The sequence below is a fragment of the Vigna angularis genome, chromosome 5, assembly GCF_016808095.1.
Source record: "Vigna angularis cultivar LongXiaoDou No.4 chromosome 5, ASM1680809v1, whole genome shotgun sequence".
Taxonomy (NCBI): Eukaryota; Viridiplantae; Streptophyta; class Magnoliopsida; order Fabales; family Fabaceae; genus Vigna; species Vigna angularis.
In genome coordinates, this window is record NC_068974.1 from 9,351,605 (window position 1) to 9,372,720 (window position 21,116).

A 21,116-nucleotide genomic window follows, 5' to 3' on the forward strand; every position below is an offset into this window, starting at 1 on the left:
AGGCACGGTCGGCCGAGCAACACGTTGTAGGAGGTGTTGGCCTCGACCAGCAGGTATCGGACTTTCTTTTCTTCACTCGACCGTCCGGTTCCTAGCCTCGTCCTCAACTCCAAATAACCGCGAGTGTCCACTCTCTCTCCCGCAAATCCCACGATCTGGCCGTTGTAAGGAACGATGAGGTCTTCCGAGATATCCATCTGCTGGAAAGTTTTCCAGTAGAGAATATTCACTGAGCTCCCTTAATCCACCAAGACTTTGCTGACGCCGTAGCGGGCGATCTCAGCCGTTATCACCATAGGGTCATCCTGATCGGGGTCGGGCGCATGGAAGTCTTCATCCGAAAATGTGATGGGGGCATAGTGCGACGGGGCCTATCCACTGAATGCACTGAATGTAGTGCCCGTATGTGGCGCTTTCGGGCGGACGCCGACGATGCTCCCCCGGCAAAACCTCCGGAGATCGTGTTGATGTGCCCCCTTAGCGGATGTTCGCGACTTCTACTTCGGCTTTGGCTTCGTCTTCGCTCGGAGCGAGGACGTTCGCTCCTGTCGTTCCTAGGTCTCTCGGACCTGTATGTTGGTCGTTTGGCAGTCTTCTCGGCAGGCGCCTTTGGACGATAGTCTCGTATGTACTTCTTCAGCTTCCCAACCTGGATCAGCTGCTCAATTTTGTCTTTCAGGGTTATGCACTCCTCGGTGGTATGACCCATGTTCTTGTGGTAGGCATAGTGTTTACTTTCATCCGCGCCGGATGGTGTTGGTCGCTTCACGGGCTCTGGGAGTAGATCCGCACTGAGCGCCTCCCGTAGGATCTTCTCCCGGGGGGCGTTCAGGGGGGTATACTGCTGGAAACGGGGCCCCCGGCGTGGTTCCTTATGCCTGCCGCCGCCCGGTTTTCCTCCCAGATTACCGGGTTTCCCCCCGTTTGCCTTTTCGCTCCACAGCTCTTGACTATCCTCCTTATAAGATAACTTCATCTCCTCAACCCTGATCTCGTCTGTCGCGCGTTCCCTCAGCTCCTCCATGATCTTAGGGGCCCGCCGACAAACGCTGTCTTTGAATGGCCCGGGCTTGAGGGCGGGTAGGATGTAATGGAGGGCGAGTTCCGGACTTAACGCCTTTACCCGCCGGACGGTTTTCTGGTACCGGTCCATGAACGCTCTAAGCGTTTCTTCCTTTCCCTGTTTCAGGGTGACCAATTCGAACACGGTCAGGTCCTGTGTAGTGTTAGCCGCAAATTGCCGGATAAACAGCTACTTCAGTGCGGCGAAATTCTCTATGGAGTTGGGAGGCAGGTTGTTGAACCATTCAAGGGCCTCGTCCTCCAAAGTCAACGAGAACGCCCGGCACCAGATGGCGTCATTTCCCGTTCTGAATGCCATCGCGTTCGAGAAAGTTTTGATGTAGCCCTCAGGATCGGTGGTTCCGTCATACATTTTGAATTGGGGTGCAATGAACTGTTCAGAAATTTGAACGTCCATTATGTGTTGCGTGAAGGGGAGTAATAGCATGGAGGAGGGCTCTGGTTTAACCACCATCCGCCTATCCTCTGCCGCGCTCTCCGCGTGTACCGACTTGGCCTTACTACCCTCGGCCTCGGTGCCAGTCGGCCTCCAGGTTTCGTCGCGTTCGGTATTTTGTTCCGAACGTTCGTCCGCGGCAGCCTTTCCCTTCTCCTTCGCCCACTCGTCCCCGTCCTTCTTGGCGATCTCTCGGCTTATCCGGGCTTCACAGTCAACCTTTACCGCCGCCAGCTCATCTTCATGACGCTGTTGCATCTCGTCCATCTTCTGTTGTAGAACTCGGATCATCTCGATGGGGTCGTCGTTGTTCATATTTCTAGTGGTCACCATTGGGTATTTAAAATCACACGGCCCCACAGTGGGCGCCAAATGTTTCCGATGTGAAGGGGCAGTGCTGGTCCCACGTCTCCACGTCACTCTCTCCTCGTCTTCCATACGTCAGATCTACTGTGCTCACTTCTCAGCTCGCCGGTGGGAGACCTGCAAAAGATTCTCCGATGCCAAAGTCAGTTGAGAGCTAAGGCGTTTTTCTCAGACAGTAATAAATGTGCAGTAAATGCAACCTATCTACCACTCACCCTGGATCTGTATTTATAGTTTTCGCTATGGGCTTGGGATTAGTGAAAAGTTAATCACGGCCCAATTCAGCCCAAATAGCTTTTAAACCCTACTTACCTTAAACTAGGTTGATTAGTAACACAGCCGGCCGATCCGGACGGTCGGGCGGCCGGCTTCGGGTGAGTTCTGGGTATGTGCGTGCGGGCGTCCGTCCGGCCATACATAACCTTCCACAAGTGTGGTCACGGGTCACACGGGCGACCGCCCTACAATGCCTAACCCTCCGCATCAGTAAGTAGAAGCGTAGTTTCCTAGGTCTCATATGTTACAATGGGCGACCGGTCTGTTTGGTGATTCGATGACGTGGGCGTCCTTCCGTATGGCGTCCGGTCCCTGCTGGTACATTTCTGTTTAAATTTTTCATTCACTAGTTAACGTATTTTATTCTATAAATACAAAATCAAATCAGAAAAAAAAATATAAGTATTGCATACTTTTTTAATAATTAAAGTAAAAAAAATGTTTTATTTATAATTGTTGTACAAAAATTTAAATGAGTTTAATTTTTAATCTAGTCCTTGATTTTAATAACTAAATAATCCATTTATGAACTCGACATTTAAAAATTTTGTATAAACAGTTAGAAAATTAAATGAACAATTATATATTTCAAGAGAAATGTGTCAAAAAAGATAAAGTTATTCATTTGGAATTTGACTTTTTTTAAGTTATTGAAGTAAATAAAACTCTAAAATTGAAATGAAAGACTTAAATGCAAGACTTAAAGTTAAAATTGAAGTAAATAAATCAATACTAAACTTCACTTTTATAATACTAGCAAACTATGTTTTTCTAACCACAGTAATAGAAAACCACGATGTGAACTAAAATTGTTAAAACCAAAAGTGAAAGGTAAAAAATTATTCGAAATTAAAAGAGACAAAATGCACGATATCTATGTTGCTTAACAAAAAATTTATCACCTAAATAAAAATGGAAATAGTTGAAATAAAAATACATAAAATAGGTTATCAACATCAAAGTTAGTTTCTATTTATACAGCATACACCTACTAAATTTGAAATTTTCTTATGAAAGACAAGTATTTAACCTAAAACAAAAAAAAAAGGTAAATATTTGAAAATTCTCCTCCATGGCAATTTGCAATCCAACTGGATGCTCGTGGTTTGGTCGTATAACTGCCATCAATCTAATAGAGGAGTATTTGGGTTGCCTAGGATGGTTTAGGTAGGTCTCAATTTGTCCATGTAGATAGGGGTAAGGTGATAATAGCCTTGGGTGGTAGGTTAAGGTATGCTTGGGATGGTTGGTACGTAGCAGAAATTTGACATATAAGGTGGGTGGTGTATGTGTGAGTTTCTAGGTTGTCACTACAAGAAAAACTGGAGTTACTTACCTTACATATGGATTTTAATTCGTATGTAATATAAATATTACATACGTATTTTACATACGAATTCAGAAAAATGAGTAACATACATATTTTTACTTATAGATTCGGAAAAATGGATGAGTAGCCCTTGGTCATCATCGTAGTTTAGATGTTTTCCTGAAAGAACATCTAATTACAATCTTTTGCTTTTTCTTGGGAGCAGGTTGAGCAATTGTAGCTTCACTTCACTAGACTGTTGGAGCATTAATTTAAAAACAAGTTCATCACAAGATTCTTGAGACCCTTCAGGATGTACATCTCCAATACAAGACACCTTGGCCTTCTTAGCTTTCTCCTATACAAGCACGGGATGAGAGCGTTTAAGAAGAGGAGGAGGAGGAGCATATAGTTGGAGTACATTCCAACGTTAATTTCATCCAAAAAAATTACAAAATTGTCATTGATCATTTTTAACGTTGATTTTTTTGTTTGCATAATATCAAATAGGTGATTTGAAAAACATTTTTTTTAATGAGGGGATTTAAATAAATAATACATTTTTTTCTTTTCTATAGTTAAAGATAATTATATTAAAATTTAATTCAAAAATAAATTATAAGTATCGCATACTTACTTTAGCAAAATTTCTTTTTTAAAAGATAAAATTAGCATACTTACTTTAAAAGATAAAATTAGCAAAATTTCTTTTTAAATTTTTCATTCTATAAACAGAAAATCAAAATCAGAAAATAAAACAGAAAATCAAAATCAGAAAATAAAACTTAAGTATCGCAAACTTACTTTACAATTAAAACAACAAATTTTCTTTATTTATAATTTTTGTATAAAACTTTAAATGAGTATATTTTTGAACCTAATCCTAGATTTTAATTATCTAAATAATCGATTTATCAACTCAACATTTACAAATTTTGTACAAACATTTACAAAATTAAATGGATAATTATACACTTGGAATTTGACTTTTTTTAAGTTAATGAAGTAAATAAAACTCTAAGATTGAAATGAAAGACTTAAAGTGGTGTATTTGTCCGGTCTAAGTTGTCTCACATGAAAATAATCATAATAATTTATAGACTATGAGTTAAAAAGAGAGTGATGAATAAATACTAACTCTCTATCCTTAACTCTCTATCCAATTGAATGCAATTATATGACTAATAATTTAAATAATTATTAAAGAAATAAAAGAAAATAAAGTAAAAAGAGTCATTTATTCATGATTGTGGAAACATAGACTAATTTTATTTTTGTCCAATGTGTTAAAGTATATTTGTCATAAACTTAGATACAATTCACATTTGTACTTGTACTCTTATCATCGATAAACAAGAATGTTATGGATAAACAAGAATGTTATTTAAAACTTATATTAGAAATAAAAGATCATCGAGTGACCAAATGAAATTTTTTGTTATTGATTCAATTTAACTATCATTATTATATTCACAAAATCAAGGTCAAAGATTGATACAACAATCATCAACTATGTCTTTATGGATAATTTTAGATTAAATATATAATGTTAGTAATAATATTATGTTTTGTAACATCCCATTTTAGTAGTATAAAACTACTAAAATAAGACGTACATAAATGAGAACTTACAAGTAACTTGAGGCTACTAGGACGAGAGATCATATCTTTGACGGACCAAAGGCTATCTATCCTGTTGCTTTTCCATCTCAACCAAACGTTGAATCTCCTGAAAGATGTCCTCCCTAAACTCACACCGGTTAAGGTGAACATTGCAAAAGAGAAAATAACACACAACATACAACACAAGAGCAAGGGTAAGCTAGATACCAATAAAATCATATCAAATTTATAACATAACATACATAAATCATTTATATCACATACATCATTCCAAACATCTTAAGCTGTAAAGACCTTAGACTTGACTATCCGGATTAGTATGAATATGTAGCTGTGGTAGTTCGTGCACTTGTTTTGGTGAAACAGCTGGCCCACCCCAAGCTACCACACAAAGTTAGTTTGTTATCACTCACCTTAGGCCAAGGAAAAGCCCCTAGGCTAGGACCTCATGCTATTCTCACGACATGCCTCATCCTTCTTTACTTGAGAATAGGTGATCATTAGAATGTCAGGATGAACTCCAAGACTGAGCTTCCAATATTCATACTTACAACCTTTGAAACAACCATTGAGATATTCCTCCTTGGAATTCTCTTCCACACCACTTGAAACCATACTTTGAAACCATACTTTACTTCCATTTTAATCACAACTCAAGTCTTTGATGATTATAAAATCCATTACATACTCATACATAGTCCCAAGTAATTCACCACATCATTTAAATCAAACAAGAACAAATAAGAAAAGAGTAAACTAAAACCTAGATCATTCGCTCAACGTACACCATTCGCTTAGCGAATAAAACTGATAGAGCTCTCAGACCCCAACAATTCGCTCAGCGAATGTCCTTAGACAGACAACCCACCTCTATCACTACTTGCCGAGCGAATCCACTCGCTCAGTGAGTCTGCATAATTTTGCAGAATTACGAAACCTACACCAAGTTTAGCAATTCCAACTATTTTTCCCAACTTCTAACTCTCCTAGATTTTATTATATACCTAATTATACTTAACTAAGATTGTCTAAACACTTATAACCTAAATCTAAACAAAGAAACTCAAAATCTCACCTAAAAACTCTCAAAAACTCAACTTATGGACCCAAATTGAATTCTACCATTTGTGACACAATTTCAAGTAACTTATGGGCTCTAAAATGACTTACCAAAACTTCCCAAACTAACCATTTGCACACAAAACTCCAAACTCCAATTTTCACTACCTCACTTCCTTCAAATTGAGTTCTAACACAAATAGAACTCTACTTCATCCTCATTATCTACCTACAATTTAGATTTCTACCACTTCCAAGATGTTCAACCTGCATCAAACTAGTTCATAACTAATCTCCAATACCTCAAAATAGTTCACCCACTCTTTCTCACCAATTCTCTACCCAAAACCCCAATTTCAACCAAATCATCTTCAACTAGTATTATCAGTACAATTAACACAATTCACTTCGTCAATATCAAATTTCATCATCACAAACATACACACAAAAGATTTCACATGTTTACAACATCCATCAAGATACAAAACATGAATTTCACCCAATTACTTAAACTATTACTAACACAAAACAACATTTTTCAGCTAAACAGTCAAATCCTCATATATAATCAAACTCACACCACATACTTCAATTAATAGTAATTATCTAGCTTCCCTTACCTTAGAGAAATGTTGCACAACTCTAGAAAACCCCTACCGATGCTTGCACCGCAAGAAAACACTAGAAAACCCTATAAATCACCGATTGGTGATAGGAAACGACTCTTAGATCTTAAATTAAGCTAAAATTTAAGAGAAGAAGACTCTAATCACACGCAAAGACAAAATTTCTGTATGATCACAGATTAAGAGCAAACATAGAAAAGAGGTACAAAACATACCGGCTCAAATCAAGAAATTGATCAGTAGGAATTGTAGCCCTCGATGCCAGGATCGCCTAGACACTTCCTGATCGTCAAACAGATGACTTGAGATCAAGAACTCTTAGAGAGAAGGTAGAGAACTCTAGAAAATTGGATTTTAGAGAGATAATACGTTTTAAAATAATGAAACTCGCTTATAACAAAACTATTTATAATAAAATCATTTAATATTAAAATAACCGAGTCTCACTATTTTTAGACTACCATCACATCCTAAAATGCCATTTTACAGGATTTTACATGTTTAATATCTAAATAATCCATTTATGAACTCAACATTTACAAACTTTGTATAAACAGTTACAAAATTAAATGGACAATTATATATTTGAAGAGAAATGTGTCAAAATGAAAAGTTATACATTTGGAATTTGACTTTTCTTAAGTTAATGAAGAAAATAAAACTCTAAAACTGAAAAGAAAGACTTAAAGTAGTGTATTTGTCCTGTCTAATTTGTTTCACAAGAAAATCGTTATAATAATTTATAGTGTATGAGTTAAGAAGAGAATGATGAATAAATACTAACTCTTTATCTAATTGAATGAAATTATATGACTAAGAATTTGGATAGTTAATAAAAAAAGTTATTTATTCATGACAGTGCAGAGATATAGGTAATTTTGTTTTTGTCTAATGTGATTAAAGTATAATTGTTACTACTTTAGATACCATACATATATAGATGTTTCGATGGTATTTTTGTTACACAATAAGAACAATAAATAAATGGGTCATCTAATATATTACAAATAAAAGGTCATGGAGTGAACAAATAGAATTTTTTGTTATTGATTAAATCAAAATTCACAATAAGATCGATAGACATACACAATGTTATCTAAAACTTATATTAGAAAAAAAAAATCATTATAATAATTTATAGTGTATGAGTTAAGAAGAGAATGATGAATAAGTACTAACTCTCTATCTAATTGAATGAAATTATATGACTAAAAATTTTAATAATTAATAAATAAAGGTTAAAGACCATGGAGAATCAACCAAAGAATCCTGGTGAGCCAAAGGAAGCAAAGGAGGCAAAGGAAGAAGGAAAAAGGGTGTTTTCCGGATTGAAACAATTACCTTCCAGATTGGAATAACAAATGAAATTGGCTTCCAGATTGTAAATTCGCTCAGCCATTTGCACAGTGTGCTCAGCCATTTTTGACAATTTTTACACATTTTGCACGTTTTTAATGTGTGCTTGGCTGAACCTTACATCCCAAGCTCCTTAGCTTCTCCAACACACTTCATTTGTGATTCTTAGAAGCTTAGCAAAGTTAGAAATAGAGTCTTCTCTTCACCTATAAAAGAGAGGCTCTTCTCCATGAAAATCTTGAGTTGAATGATATATTGAAGTGTTGTTGAGATTTCTCCAGACTCCATACTTCGAGTTCACCTTATTGTGCTTAAGTCAACACCTTCTCCTCTAGCTTCCTTCCCTCTTGGAAGGCCTTCTGAGCTTGTGAGGCTTCAACATACACCAAAACACTCACTAAACCTTCCATCGAACACCTAGTGTGCACCTGCGTCTTCAATCATCTTTTCATTCCGCTGCATTCTTCTGATTCGTGGAGCTGCTCTCACTTGAAGTGTGGAACTGCTTCCATCATGTTTGTTTTGGAAAAAAAGTTCAGGTGGTGGCGATATCGTCGAGGATGGGCGAGGAGTACTTGGTCATCATCTGAGTTTAGATGCTTGTTTGGAAGAACGTCTAGTTTCAATCTTTTGCTTCTTGGGAGTTGGTTAGGCAATTGTAGCTTCACTGGACTATTGGGGGACATTTAGAAACAAGTCCATCATAAGAGTCTTGGGACCCTTCAGGATGAAAATTTTATTCTATAAATAGAAAATTAAAATCAGAAAATAAAACATAAGTATTCCATACTATTTTTTATAACTAGAATAACAAATTTGTTTTGTTTATAATTTTTATATAAAAATTTAAATGAGATTATTTTTGAATAAGAATTTTATCTAAATAAGATCCATAAATAATAATGTCGGTAAAGAAGAATATTATCTAAAACTTATTTTACAAATAAAACATCATTGGAGTGAAAAAATAGAAATTTTTGTTATCTAAAACTTATATTACAATCAAATTTCACTCAAAAAATTACAAAATCAACCATCTATTTCATATAAATGCAAGAGTGAAAAAGACTACACTCTAAGTCAATATCAGTTTCATACCATTCTTTTGTGAAAATTTTCAATTTTTGATGAGACAACAGACCTAGAAAAATAAGAAAACAATTGTGCAAGTAATGGTGGAACTGGATACCTTGAGTGAATTGTTAATAATGAAACCCTAAATCTATTCTCGTCCTTCATCATTCTACTGCAAAAACAAAACAAAAAAGATGAAAATTACTTGCAATCAAAGATGAAGGTTTAGAGGTTGTGCGAGGAAGGCGATGAATGACTCGCGATTCAATGGTGGCGAGATGATGTTGCTGCGATTTTCTACAGGTTTCACAGTGGCTAGGTTTGGTGCTAATGGTGGTCGCGAATCTTGGAGCTACGATGAATGGTTGGGACTTTGGTGGAACAAACCTTAGAGGTTGCTCATGGTGGTGCCTGCGTGAATAGGTTTTCCTGTTGGTTGCAATGAAGAAGATGGTAGGTGGTTGTTGGTTCGTCATGGCGGCATGAGACTGATGGTGAGATCTGTCGTGGAGAAGACAAAGCGGCGTCGCCACTAATGGGAGGATGAGAAATTGATGGCCTGTTTACTTGTTGTTCAAATGCAGGTTGGTGAAGATGGATGAGTGAGGGTTTCGTCCTAGCATAGTGGCTTTCGCGAGAGTGCAATTTAGAGATTTGTGCTTCGATTGGGAGAGACAGAAAGGAAAGAAAGAGAAATATTACCAAAATGCAATTTCAAAGAGACAAGAATAGCGGGAATTAAAAAGTTTTAGAATATTTATGGGCGGTAATGCATTTAAGAAAATAAAAATCATAACTTAGTTGCGATTTTTATTAAATCGCCAGAACTTTAGGGCTACAAACTGCCGAAAATTTAAGGGGTTTTAAAAACCTTCAGAAATAAACCCTAACTATATTGTATTACTTTTGTAGTGATAGTAATACGTTAGTACATTGTGAAAAAGAGTAACATGTTACTACAATTAATCTACCTTTTCTTTCTGTCTTGAAGTAATATTTTAAATATAATTAATTATCTTTTAGGGAATTATTAAAATTTTACTTGTGAAGAACAATAAAAGGTAACATAGAACATCATCGATAAACAAGAAAGTTATCTAAAACTTATATTAGAAATAAAAGATCATAGAGTGAACAAATAGAAATTTTTTATTATTGATTCAATCAAACTATCATTATTGTATTCACAAAATCACGGTCAACAATGAACGGTGTGTATGTGAATAATTTTAGATTAAATATATAATGTTAATAATAATATTGTGTTTGATATTATTTATTTTAATTTTATATTATATTTATTAAATTCAAATGTTATCTAAAACTTATATAGTAAATAAAAGATAATTAGATAAAGAAATGATTTTTTTATTATTCATTTTTTATGGTTGACCATGACTTACGATGTGACCACAAAATAGAGACTGGATTGTGTGTTTGGTTAAGAATGGGATAAGTAAACAGTTTGTAAAGTTTGACTGTGTGTGTTTTTGGAGTAGAAGGATTTAATGTTTAAGGTAGTTTTGGAGATGGTCATTTGAGAGGTGGAAGGTTGGGGTAGAGGTTGTTTTTGTTGTAATGGGGATTTTTGTAGTACGGGGTTGAGGGGATACTGTTTTGTGTTTAGGTGGTGAAAGTAGAGGAGGAGGAGTTGTTTGTTTTGGAAGAAAAGGTTAAGGTGGTGGTGATAAATCTCGAAGAAGAATGTCTAATTACAATCTTCTCATTCTTCGGAGCACATTCAACAATGATAGGTGCGTTGGGAACATTTAGAAACAAGTCCATCATAAAAGTCTTGAGACAGACCTTTTAGGACGTACATCTGCACGTCAATTTCCACTAGTGTAGTAAGAGGAAATAACATCGATTATTATTGGTTATAGGCACCGGTTTTGCAATTGAGGCATAAATAGACGAGGTAAAAAAGGTAGGTTTTATGCCTCGGATTTTAGGTAACCGAGGCCGTAACACTTTTTTTTTAATTTTTTTTTTAATTTTAGGTAACACAGTTTAAGTAATTAGAGGAGGATCTGAGAGGAGGATCTGTGACCGAGATTGACAAAAATGCAACTGCAAGAAGCAAAATCAGAGCAAGAGAAACGTGGTTTTGGCATTTCTTTTGCTTCACCAAATATTTATGGCATGAGAGTCTCCTTAACAGCAACCCAGAACCCAAAACAGCAACCCAGAACCTAGAACAACAACCTAGAACAGCAACCCAGAACCCAGAACAGCAACCCAGGACCACCATAACAGCAACCCAGAACCCAGTTTGATTTCTACACGAGTTCATCCTCCTCAATAGACGTAACCAGAAAGCAAATCGTGCCTCCATGATTCAATCTTCTCTACCCCAACCTGCACACAGAATCCAGAAACTCAAAAATCGCAGAAACCAAACTCAAATCACAGAAACCATACTCAAAAATCCTTTTAATGGTGCCTACCTCCATTTACACGGACGAGTTCTTTCCTTCCTGGCAAGATGCGGGCTGGTTTTCCCCTTTCCCCCCTCTAAAGAACCCTAATATGGACGCTAGACGCGGGTTGGAAACGCAACTCGAGAGGACGGTAGGAGAGAAAACGGAGATGGTGAGGGAGATCGAGAAATTTCCACATGAAAGCATCTCATCGGCTGTCAGAGATGTTTAGGGATGCCCGAAATGCAGGAGAGCACCCTTACTGGCTGGGCGACCAAATTTGGAACTCTTTACTGGCCCATTGGAATACAGTAGAGTTTCGCAATAAGTGTGCCAAGGCGCAGAGAAACAGAGCATCTGAAAAAGGTGGCACCCTGCATACTGGTGGGTCGATAATCATTCATGAGCATGTCATTCGTATGGTAAAATTTCATTACATAACTTTTTCTTTCATATATAAGTTATGTATTTTCTATTTGATATGTACACTTCTAATTGTAAATTGCATTACAGGCACAAGCTTTGGGACGGACGGTTCATGTTGATGAGGTCTTTGCACAGACTCATGTAAGGAAGGACACTAATCAATTGGTTGATGAAAGATCTCGAAAGACTCATGTAAGCAAATAACACTATTACTATTATTCATTAGTTGACTTATTTTATTCTATAAACAGAAAATCAGAAAATAAAGTAAAGTATTGCATACATTTTTAATAGTTAAAATAAAAAAAATATTTTATTTATAATTGTTGTATAAACATTTAAATGAGTTTATTTTTTAATCTAGTCATGGATTTAAATAACTAAATAATCCATTTATGAACTCAACATTTACAAATTTTGTATAAACAGATACAAAATTAAATGCACAATTACATATATTTGAAGAGAAATGGTACAAAATGAAAAGTTATACATTTAGAATTTTACTTTTCTTAAGTTAATGAAGTAAATAAAACTCTAAAATTGAAATGAAAGACTTAAGAAGAGAGTGATAAATAAATACTAACTCTCTATTTAATTGAATGAAATTATATGACTAAAAATTTGAATAATTAATAAAAAAAATAAAAAAAAGTTATTTATTTAGGACGGTGGAGACATACGTAATTTTGTTTTTGTCCAATATGATTAAAGTATAATATTTATTAATTTAGATACCATAAATATATAGATGTTTCGATGGTATTTTTATTACACAATAAGATCGATAAATAAAAGGGTCATCTAAAACTATTATATTACAAATAAAAGGTCATGCAGGGAACAAATAGAATTTTTTATTATTGATTAAATCAAAATTCACAAAATCATTATCGAAGATGAATACAACAATAATAAGGGTGGTGTCTAAGAATTTTAGATTAAATATATAATGTTTATAATGTTAGTAATAATATTGTGTTTGATATTATTTATTTCATTGTTATATTTATATTTATTTAATTGATATGTTATATAAAAGTTATATTGTAAATAAAAGATAATCGGATGTCACCACCAAATACATATTGTAAAATAAAAATAAAGGAAGAGAAGTGGTGTGCGATCCAGAAACAAGACGGCGAAACTGTAGGCATTAGATATAATTTTGATTTGATTGTGGCCGTTGATATAATTTAAAAGGCTACCTACCTACCACGAGAAGTGGTAGACTTTTCTTGCTAAGGTACCAAGGTTGACTGAGAAGTTAGAAAGAGAGAAAAAGTTGGAAAAACGTAGCAGTGAGTAAAATATGGGGTCAGAGATGGTCTTCCAAAACATGCCACCAAACTGATGAATATGCTTCAAATCAACCACCCTTGCATGCATATAAAATGCTAACTCCTCCAACATCTTCAAACACACAACTTGAGCAAACAGCAGTATTAAGTTTTATTGAAGAAACCTAAGATATGGTGAGTGTATCGGAGATCCACCAGGCTCAAAGGGCAGAAGGCCCAGCAACCATCCTTGCCATTGGAACTGCAACCCCACCAAACTGTGTTGATCAAAGCACCTACCCGGATTACTACTTCAGAATCACAAACAGTGAGCACATGACCGACCTCAAAGAGAAATTCCAGCGCATGTGCGACAAGTCCATGATCAAGAAGAGATATATGCATCTCACCGAGGAGATCCTGAAGGAGAATCCTAACATGTGTGCTTACATGGCACCTTCTTTGGATGTTAGGCAAGACATAGTGGTGGTAGAGGTGCCAAAGTTAGGGAAAGAGGCTGCAGTGAAAGCCATAAAGGAGTGGGGGCAGCCAAAGTCCAAGATTACACACTTGATCTTTTGCACCACCAGTGGCGTCGACATGCCTGGTGCTGATTACCAACTCACCAAACTCTTGGGACTTCGCCCCTCTGTGAAGAGGTACATGATGTACCAACAAGGGTGCTTTGCAGGAGGCACGGTTCTTCGATTGGCCAAGGATTTGGCTGAGAACAACAAGGGTGCCCGTGTGCTTGTCGTGTGTTCTGAGATCACTGCAGTCACCTTCCGTGGCCCAAGTGACACCCACCTAGACAGTCTTGTGGGACAGGCACTGTTTGGAGATGGAGCAGCTGCAGTTATAGTTGGTTCTGACCCCATTCCACAGATTGAGAAGCCATTGTTTGAGCTCGTTTGGACTGCACAGACCATTGCTCCAGACAGTGATGGTGCCATTGATGGCCACCTTCGTGAAGTTGGACTCACGTTTCACCTCCTTAAGGATGTTCCTGGGATTGTCTCAAAGAACATTGGGAAGACACTTTATGAGGCCTTCAACCCATTGAACATCTCTGATTACAACTCCATCTTCTGGATTGCACACCCTGGTGGACCTGCAATTCTAGACCAAGTTGAGCAAAAGTTGGGTCTCAAAGCTGAAAAGATGAAGGCCACTAGAGATGTGCTTAGTGACTATGGGAACATGTCAAGTGCATGTGTGCTTTTCATCTTGGACGAGATGAGGAGGAAATCAGCTGAAAATGGCCTCAAAACCACCGGTGAAGGACTTGAATGGGGTGTCTTGTTTGGTTTTGGACCTGGACTTACTATTGAGACTGTTGTTCTCCACAGTGTCGCAATATAACACCCTCTCAACTCCATTGTTTTATTTTTATTTTTTTTATGTACCAACTTTTAATCTTGTTGGAGCTTCTAATTTACATTCAAATTATACATGTAACACTTCTTTATACTACTTTCCTCTAATAATTTATTATCTACCATCCATTATTTTTATTATTTTTCTGTATCCATTCTCAATGTTGTTCGAGCTTCTTATTTCCATTAAATTTATTAACTCATTTTAATTTATAGGAAAATTGATGATTTTGTTTTTATATATTCAGTGTTATTAATAAATATTCATGTTAAAGTTTATAATAAAAATATTATATTTTATTATTATCATCAAATGTTTATTTATATTAAATTTAAAATTAATGTTTCTATGTATTTTTCATGGGACGAAAATGGTATATTTATTAACTATTGCACTCAATTCTTGCGGTGAAAATAAAAACGTTCAATTTCTTGGTTTCTTATCTGTACCTTTAAAACATTTCTTAATAATTCTAATTTTTTATATTTACTTTAACTTACTCACTTAATTGTTTTATATTCATTGTTACTGAAATTGTTAAAAATAAAATATTTATCCATTACATTAAGTATAAATTTTCCTATTTATTGTAAGAACGCTCTAATATATTTATTATATAATTATATATATATATATATATATATATATATATTTATTTATTTATTTAATCTACTTGATCTATTATTATAATATAATCACATGATTTATTAAGATTCAAATAGGTCTAGATATAAGGATTAAATAATAAGATGGTGTTACTCCCTCCATATTAAATGATATAATTGTACCACACTACAAAAATACAAATATTGTGGTTACAAAAATCGTTGCGAAAAAGAGTGTTCCTCACTCTAATCTATGCTATTTGTTGAGGTTTTGATACAATTGTCAGTATTTGCAGGGGCTTGCGAAATTTACTGGAATTAACTAGGATTTTGTAGAAAGCATTTAAACTTTCAAAAGTTTATAAAACCGCTGAAACCTACAAGAGTTTGGGAAACCGCGGATACTAATGGGTGTTTCCAAATCGTCGAAAATACAAAGCAAATAATTTTTTTCGGTATTATTTATATTTTATTTGATCATGATAAAAATTCTTTAATATATGAAACACACAATCAAATTGTTTGCAACTAAAACTGAATATTATAAAATAAACAGTAAGCATGTTTTGATATAACAAAATGTTCAACATAAAATAATAATATTATTCAATGATAAACATTAGAGAAAAAAAAACATAATTGTATATTGGTATTCATGCTTAATTTTCACCTACCATATTTTTCATGTATCACTTTATCATCCTTGAAAATAGTGAACTTATTTTAAAATAAGTAAGTTTTGTGAATTCCATACATACAAATTATATAAAGAGATTGTATTAACATCTCCACTGTTATGCATGAACATGATATAACTAGCGTCATTTTTCGTTGAAGTCGTTGCACCAGCCAAAAAAAACTTCTACTAAACTTTCAACCCATTTGGTTACTGCACCATGTTGAAGACTTCAAGCTCCCTTTTACCCACATTCTATCACTCGAAAACTAGCCTTCCAAACGAGTTTTTGAAGCACCACACTGCCACCAATCTGCACCAGAAAAATGGGACCAAAAAATATTCTATATAAGCTTCAAACAACATTTTTAGTGAACACACCATAATTCATGTTCCTATTGAAGTTGTGGAAAAATACTAGAAGGGGAGTTGAATAGTGTTTTCATAACTCTTTATGTACGTGATTGTAGGAATTGGTATTGCGCAACAAAATGTTTAAAATCGTGTTCGAACAAAAAACCAAGTTCTGGATGTTGTCATCTTGTCTGAGTCATTTTTGGTTTTCTGTTGTTTGGTTTAGTTTGAAGAATTGTGGAGCGTAAGGGTAGAAAAGATTTGTAGTCGGACGAATCGTACTTCTGTCTTTAGGACGTTCGTTCATGATCAGAGGTAAGAGAAATTTATTTAATTTAATGTTGTTCTGTATGAACGTTCGTTGATTTGTTAAATTAAATGAAGCATGAATTGTTGAGATATTTGACTATATGAAATATGATGGTTGCTATGTTCTGATGTATGAATTATATGAAATTTACTATGATATGAAGATATGAAATTTTGAAGTTATATGTTGAGAAATGAGTTTGAATATAAATGATTCCGGTATGAAATTTCCACTATAAAATTGTACGTTCGGTACTGAACGGTCCTTGACCGTTCGGTGTGTCTAGTAAACTTGATTGAAATTTGTTTATGGCATATGAAAGTATATCAACAATCCTAAAAGTCTATAATTCTATGTTATTTAGAGTTGTTAAAATAGGTAATCCGACTCGACTCGACCCGGTCCACCACAGGTTGGTTACTTAGTGAGTCAACCCAACCTAGTTCATTTATGTGAACAAATTTAAACTCGGCTTGACCCACCACGGGTTGATGAGTTAAACAGGTTGGTTCACTAGCTCATTTAATTATAATTTTTTTTAAATAAAAAAATTACAATTTTTTTAATTCAAATCTAAATAAATGTAATTCTAAAATAATGTTAAACTCCGATGTTGATTTGTATGCTTATTAAAAAATAATAAAAGATTAAAAAATAATAAATATTTTTAAGTTTCTAATTAAATTTTGAATAGAATCAATCCTATAAATAGGTTTAGAAAAGTTAATATATTTAACAAAATATAAATAATAGATTTTTGTAAAAGTATAAAAGATAAAATGTGAAAAAATAAAATAAACTTACTAAAATATAAAAATATATACATAAATATGTAAAATTGATTCGTTACAAATATATATAATTTTTTTATATCAATTAAAAAAATGTTTGTTACATATGACAATGTAAAAATTGTTACTTTTTATATTGGTTAAACACACAACCGATATAAAAAAGTATTTGAAACAACGAAATCCTTATTTTTCAATCTTTCAAATAGTCAAAAAGAATATTTGAGAAATCCACTTATTCATAATGTCATTGTGCAACACTTCTCACAAATCAACAAGGAGTAGACATACGAGTCTTATAAACCTCTTTATAATTTGCTTTAATGCGGACTAAGATAAAAAAAACTTGAAAATGGTGCTTATTGTGGATGAAAAACAAGGTGGTGCTTGTCCAAATTTGTCATGTTTACGTTTCTTCTTGTCACCTCTCCTTCTTTGATGATTTTGTCACCAACTTCTTTCCTATCAACAACATTGTCATTGATTACCACCTCTACCTATTTGAGCTCCAATGTCGTACTTCAAATTTCATGTCCAAACTTATAGTTTTCACCACCGTCAAGGGAAATAGTGTGTACTTTCCTCGTTCCCTAGGTGGCTGACATGGCACGAAGCTTCACTCTTCTTGTTGCATTGCTCTAGATCGAAACACACATGGTGTTGGATATACTACTACTTTCACTAGTTCAGAAAGGGTTTTAGACGTCTATTCTTTTGGCTTTTTGACGTCTGACCTACCGCCGACGTCTTTGTGGGTGACATTACTCAGACGTCAGGGGGTCTACAACGGACGTCTACGTAGATGTTCGATGTGTCAACCACGACGTCTATGTAGACATCCGATGCATACCCTCGGACGTCCACATAGACGTCCGATGTGCACCCCTCAAACATCCACATAGACGTCTGATGTCTCCTCCCCCCGACGTCTACACAGACGTCCGAGGTGTAACCCCCCGACGGCCATATGCCTGAATGGTTTTGTGCTAGGGATGGGGATGGACGTCGGTTTGTGTACTGCCGGACGTCTATAGACGTCTGACAGTGCATTAACAAACGTCTACTGGGCGCTTTTTTTAAAAAAAATAATTTATTTTTGCAATAAAACCACACCTGAAAAGCATAAAATTGTCCCAGAACAATATAGTATAATATATATATGCATTTCATATAAAGAAAGTTCTACTTAATGTAAAAAATAATCCACTACCAAAACTATCAAGATTAAACTTAATCTAAAACTAAGCAATGTTCAACAACAAATAAAACTATTCCTAACTCCATCTTTGTAGAAGATAAGTGGTCCACTTCTGCCTTACCTGCGTAATTGTGTCCTCTGATATAGGAGATGTAGTTTTGAAGCGCTGCAAAATTCAAGAAAGATTCATTATGGTTTCATATGTGTTTGAAGATGAATTTGATTTGTAATGTATTCAAGGTATACATCATTACCTCATTCCAGTCATCTGTAATGATAGCTCGAATGATGGTCTTAATCCAACACATCACATAGAAGTCACATTCCCATGAATCTAGCTGCTGGTTTCACTAAAATGACAAACTAAATAGTTAAGAATTTAGATCATTCAATAACATAGAAAATGAATTAGTACTATAAATGACTTACAACGTTTAGATACAAAATTTGAACCAATTGACCTCGAGATTTACCAATAACTCTGTACAGATTGAAAACACAAAGTATAATTAATATGACTAAATTTATCATAAAAGTTGAAGGTGAACATCAAATTCAAAGTCATTTTTGGAGAAACACTTACCCTTGAAGCATTGTTCTCAAGTTATTTTTCATTTTCCTATGCAACGAACAAAACCATATAATTTTACATTGTTTGGGAATGATGACCATCAGCTACTAGTGCAACCTATCACAAAGGACAAATAATTATTTAACTAATTAAGAAAACTTTAATAATGAACTTTTACATATAACAACACCTACCCATCAATGTATGGCACAAGATATACCTCTCTTTTTGACTCATCCATCCATGTTTGCAAATAATGTTGTCTGTTTTCAAGTGTGTTACCAGAAGGTTGAATGGCCTGAGGTTCAACAAATTCGTACATGGAAGACCGAACTTGGTCTACAATGATTGTGTCCATGTACCTAAAATAACAAAGTTAAGTTGTTAGAAACTATAAGAATCTAAATAAAAGTAATATGAAAGACAAAATTAACTATCTTACATGCACCACATTTGAATGATGGAAATATTCAACATTTTGTCTCCCTCAATCACCTCCAATGCATCAAACAATGTGATATATACTGGAACATGTGGGGGAAGACCAAATACTCTTAAATCCCAATATAGTTCTAATGATGCTTTCTTCAACCTGGGTAATCTTGTCATCATCCTCCACTTCAGCCATGTCATCATCTTCATGTATGATTGTATCATGAATTGGCTGCTTCTGAGGACGTGTGAACTGAAGATAATAATTTACGTCAAAGAGTTATCAATAAATATTTGAAGAATAAACATAGAAATAGTAATAAAAAAGACATTATACTTGTGGAGTAGCGATGTGTGACATGATCAATGCTCTAGGCCATGCTATAAATGATCCTATGGCCTCCCCCACAAAGTTAATTTCTGGAGTGGATACAGGCACTTGAGCCTGGGGATCCCGAACCTCGTCAATCGTCACACACACGTGGTGGGGTAATATGGGAACACCATGAATAGTCTGTCCTCCCTCAAGCACTCCTCTGAGAGCCACAATGCGTGGGGGATCCCCATCAACCAACAGCTCATATTGACCGCTATACTGAGTAGGTTCTACAACAGAGCATGATCCTCTAGTGTTGACACAAGATGGTGTGGGAGTTTCAGTGGTCCTCATGTTCCCTTGCGTCATGGATTGCAGCTTCTCTTCAAGCGCTCTTTGTATTTCTTTTTGTTCTTATAGTTGCTCCATGAATCGTTGCTCCATTGATGTCATGCTTTGGTTGAGTCTTTCCTCCCACTGAAAATCCATCTGCCTCAGTGTCTCCTGACTCATTAATGTTGGGGTTTTCTGTGTAGGGCCAAAGTAGTCACGAAGACCAATTGCCCCAGGAACTCCACGTACACGTCATGGGTGCTCAGGCTTTCCAATGGCCGTTGTTAGAATGTCGTCCCTACCTTGGCCAGCAAATGTGCCCTGATTCTGTTGCTCAACCAACTCATCCTACACATAAAAAAACAAAGTTACTTAGAAGATATGTTGTGATAGATACACAATCAAACAACTGTTTAGAATTAGAACTAGCAAAGTGCACAACCTCAGCTTATAGTGTGACGCCACTATTTTGAACTCTACTTTTGTCATCTTCTACCTTTGTCCGAAAAGAAATATTCTTTATATAGTACTCACCATATGTAATGACATCTGTGTTCGGCCCACGAGATGACCTCAATAAACTTTCAGAAACATGTGGAGTCGCATAAATCTTTTTCTTAAACCATTGTAAGAAGGTTTTCACATGATCATTAAGATGTCATTTTTCACTCATTCTTGGGTTTGCTGCCTTTATTTCATTAACATGGTCAGAAATATAAGGAATCACATCAACAGTGTTGTTTAAGACGTACAAATGAGCTTGGTCAACTTCTTTTCTGCTAACACTTTGAATTCTCACACCTCGAACACCTTTACCTT

General features: G+C 35.3%; 2 protein-coding genes across 2 annotated transcripts; one reads left to right on the forward strand and one right to left on the reverse strand.

Annotated features, from left to right (window-relative positions):
* Nucleotides 1-289: 289 nt before the first annotated feature.
* LOC108322623 (uncharacterized) lies at nucleotides 290-1,153 on the reverse strand. Its single transcript, XM_017554771.1, has one exon. The coding sequence runs from the start codon at nucleotides 1,151-1,153 to the stop codon at nucleotides 290-292; it is 864 nt and encodes a 287-aa protein (XP_017410260.1).
* A 12,220-nt stretch (nucleotides 1,154-13,373) lies between these two features.
* Nucleotides 13,374-14,849, forward strand: LOC108322624 (chalcone synthase 17). The gene has a single exon (XM_017554772.2). The coding sequence runs from the start codon at nucleotides 13,527-13,529 to the stop codon at nucleotides 14,694-14,696; it is 1,170 nt and encodes a 389-aa protein (XP_017410261.2). The 5' UTR covers nucleotides 13,374-13,526; the 3' UTR covers nucleotides 14,697-14,849.
* The last annotated feature ends 6,267 nt before the right edge of the window (nucleotides 14,850-21,116 follow it).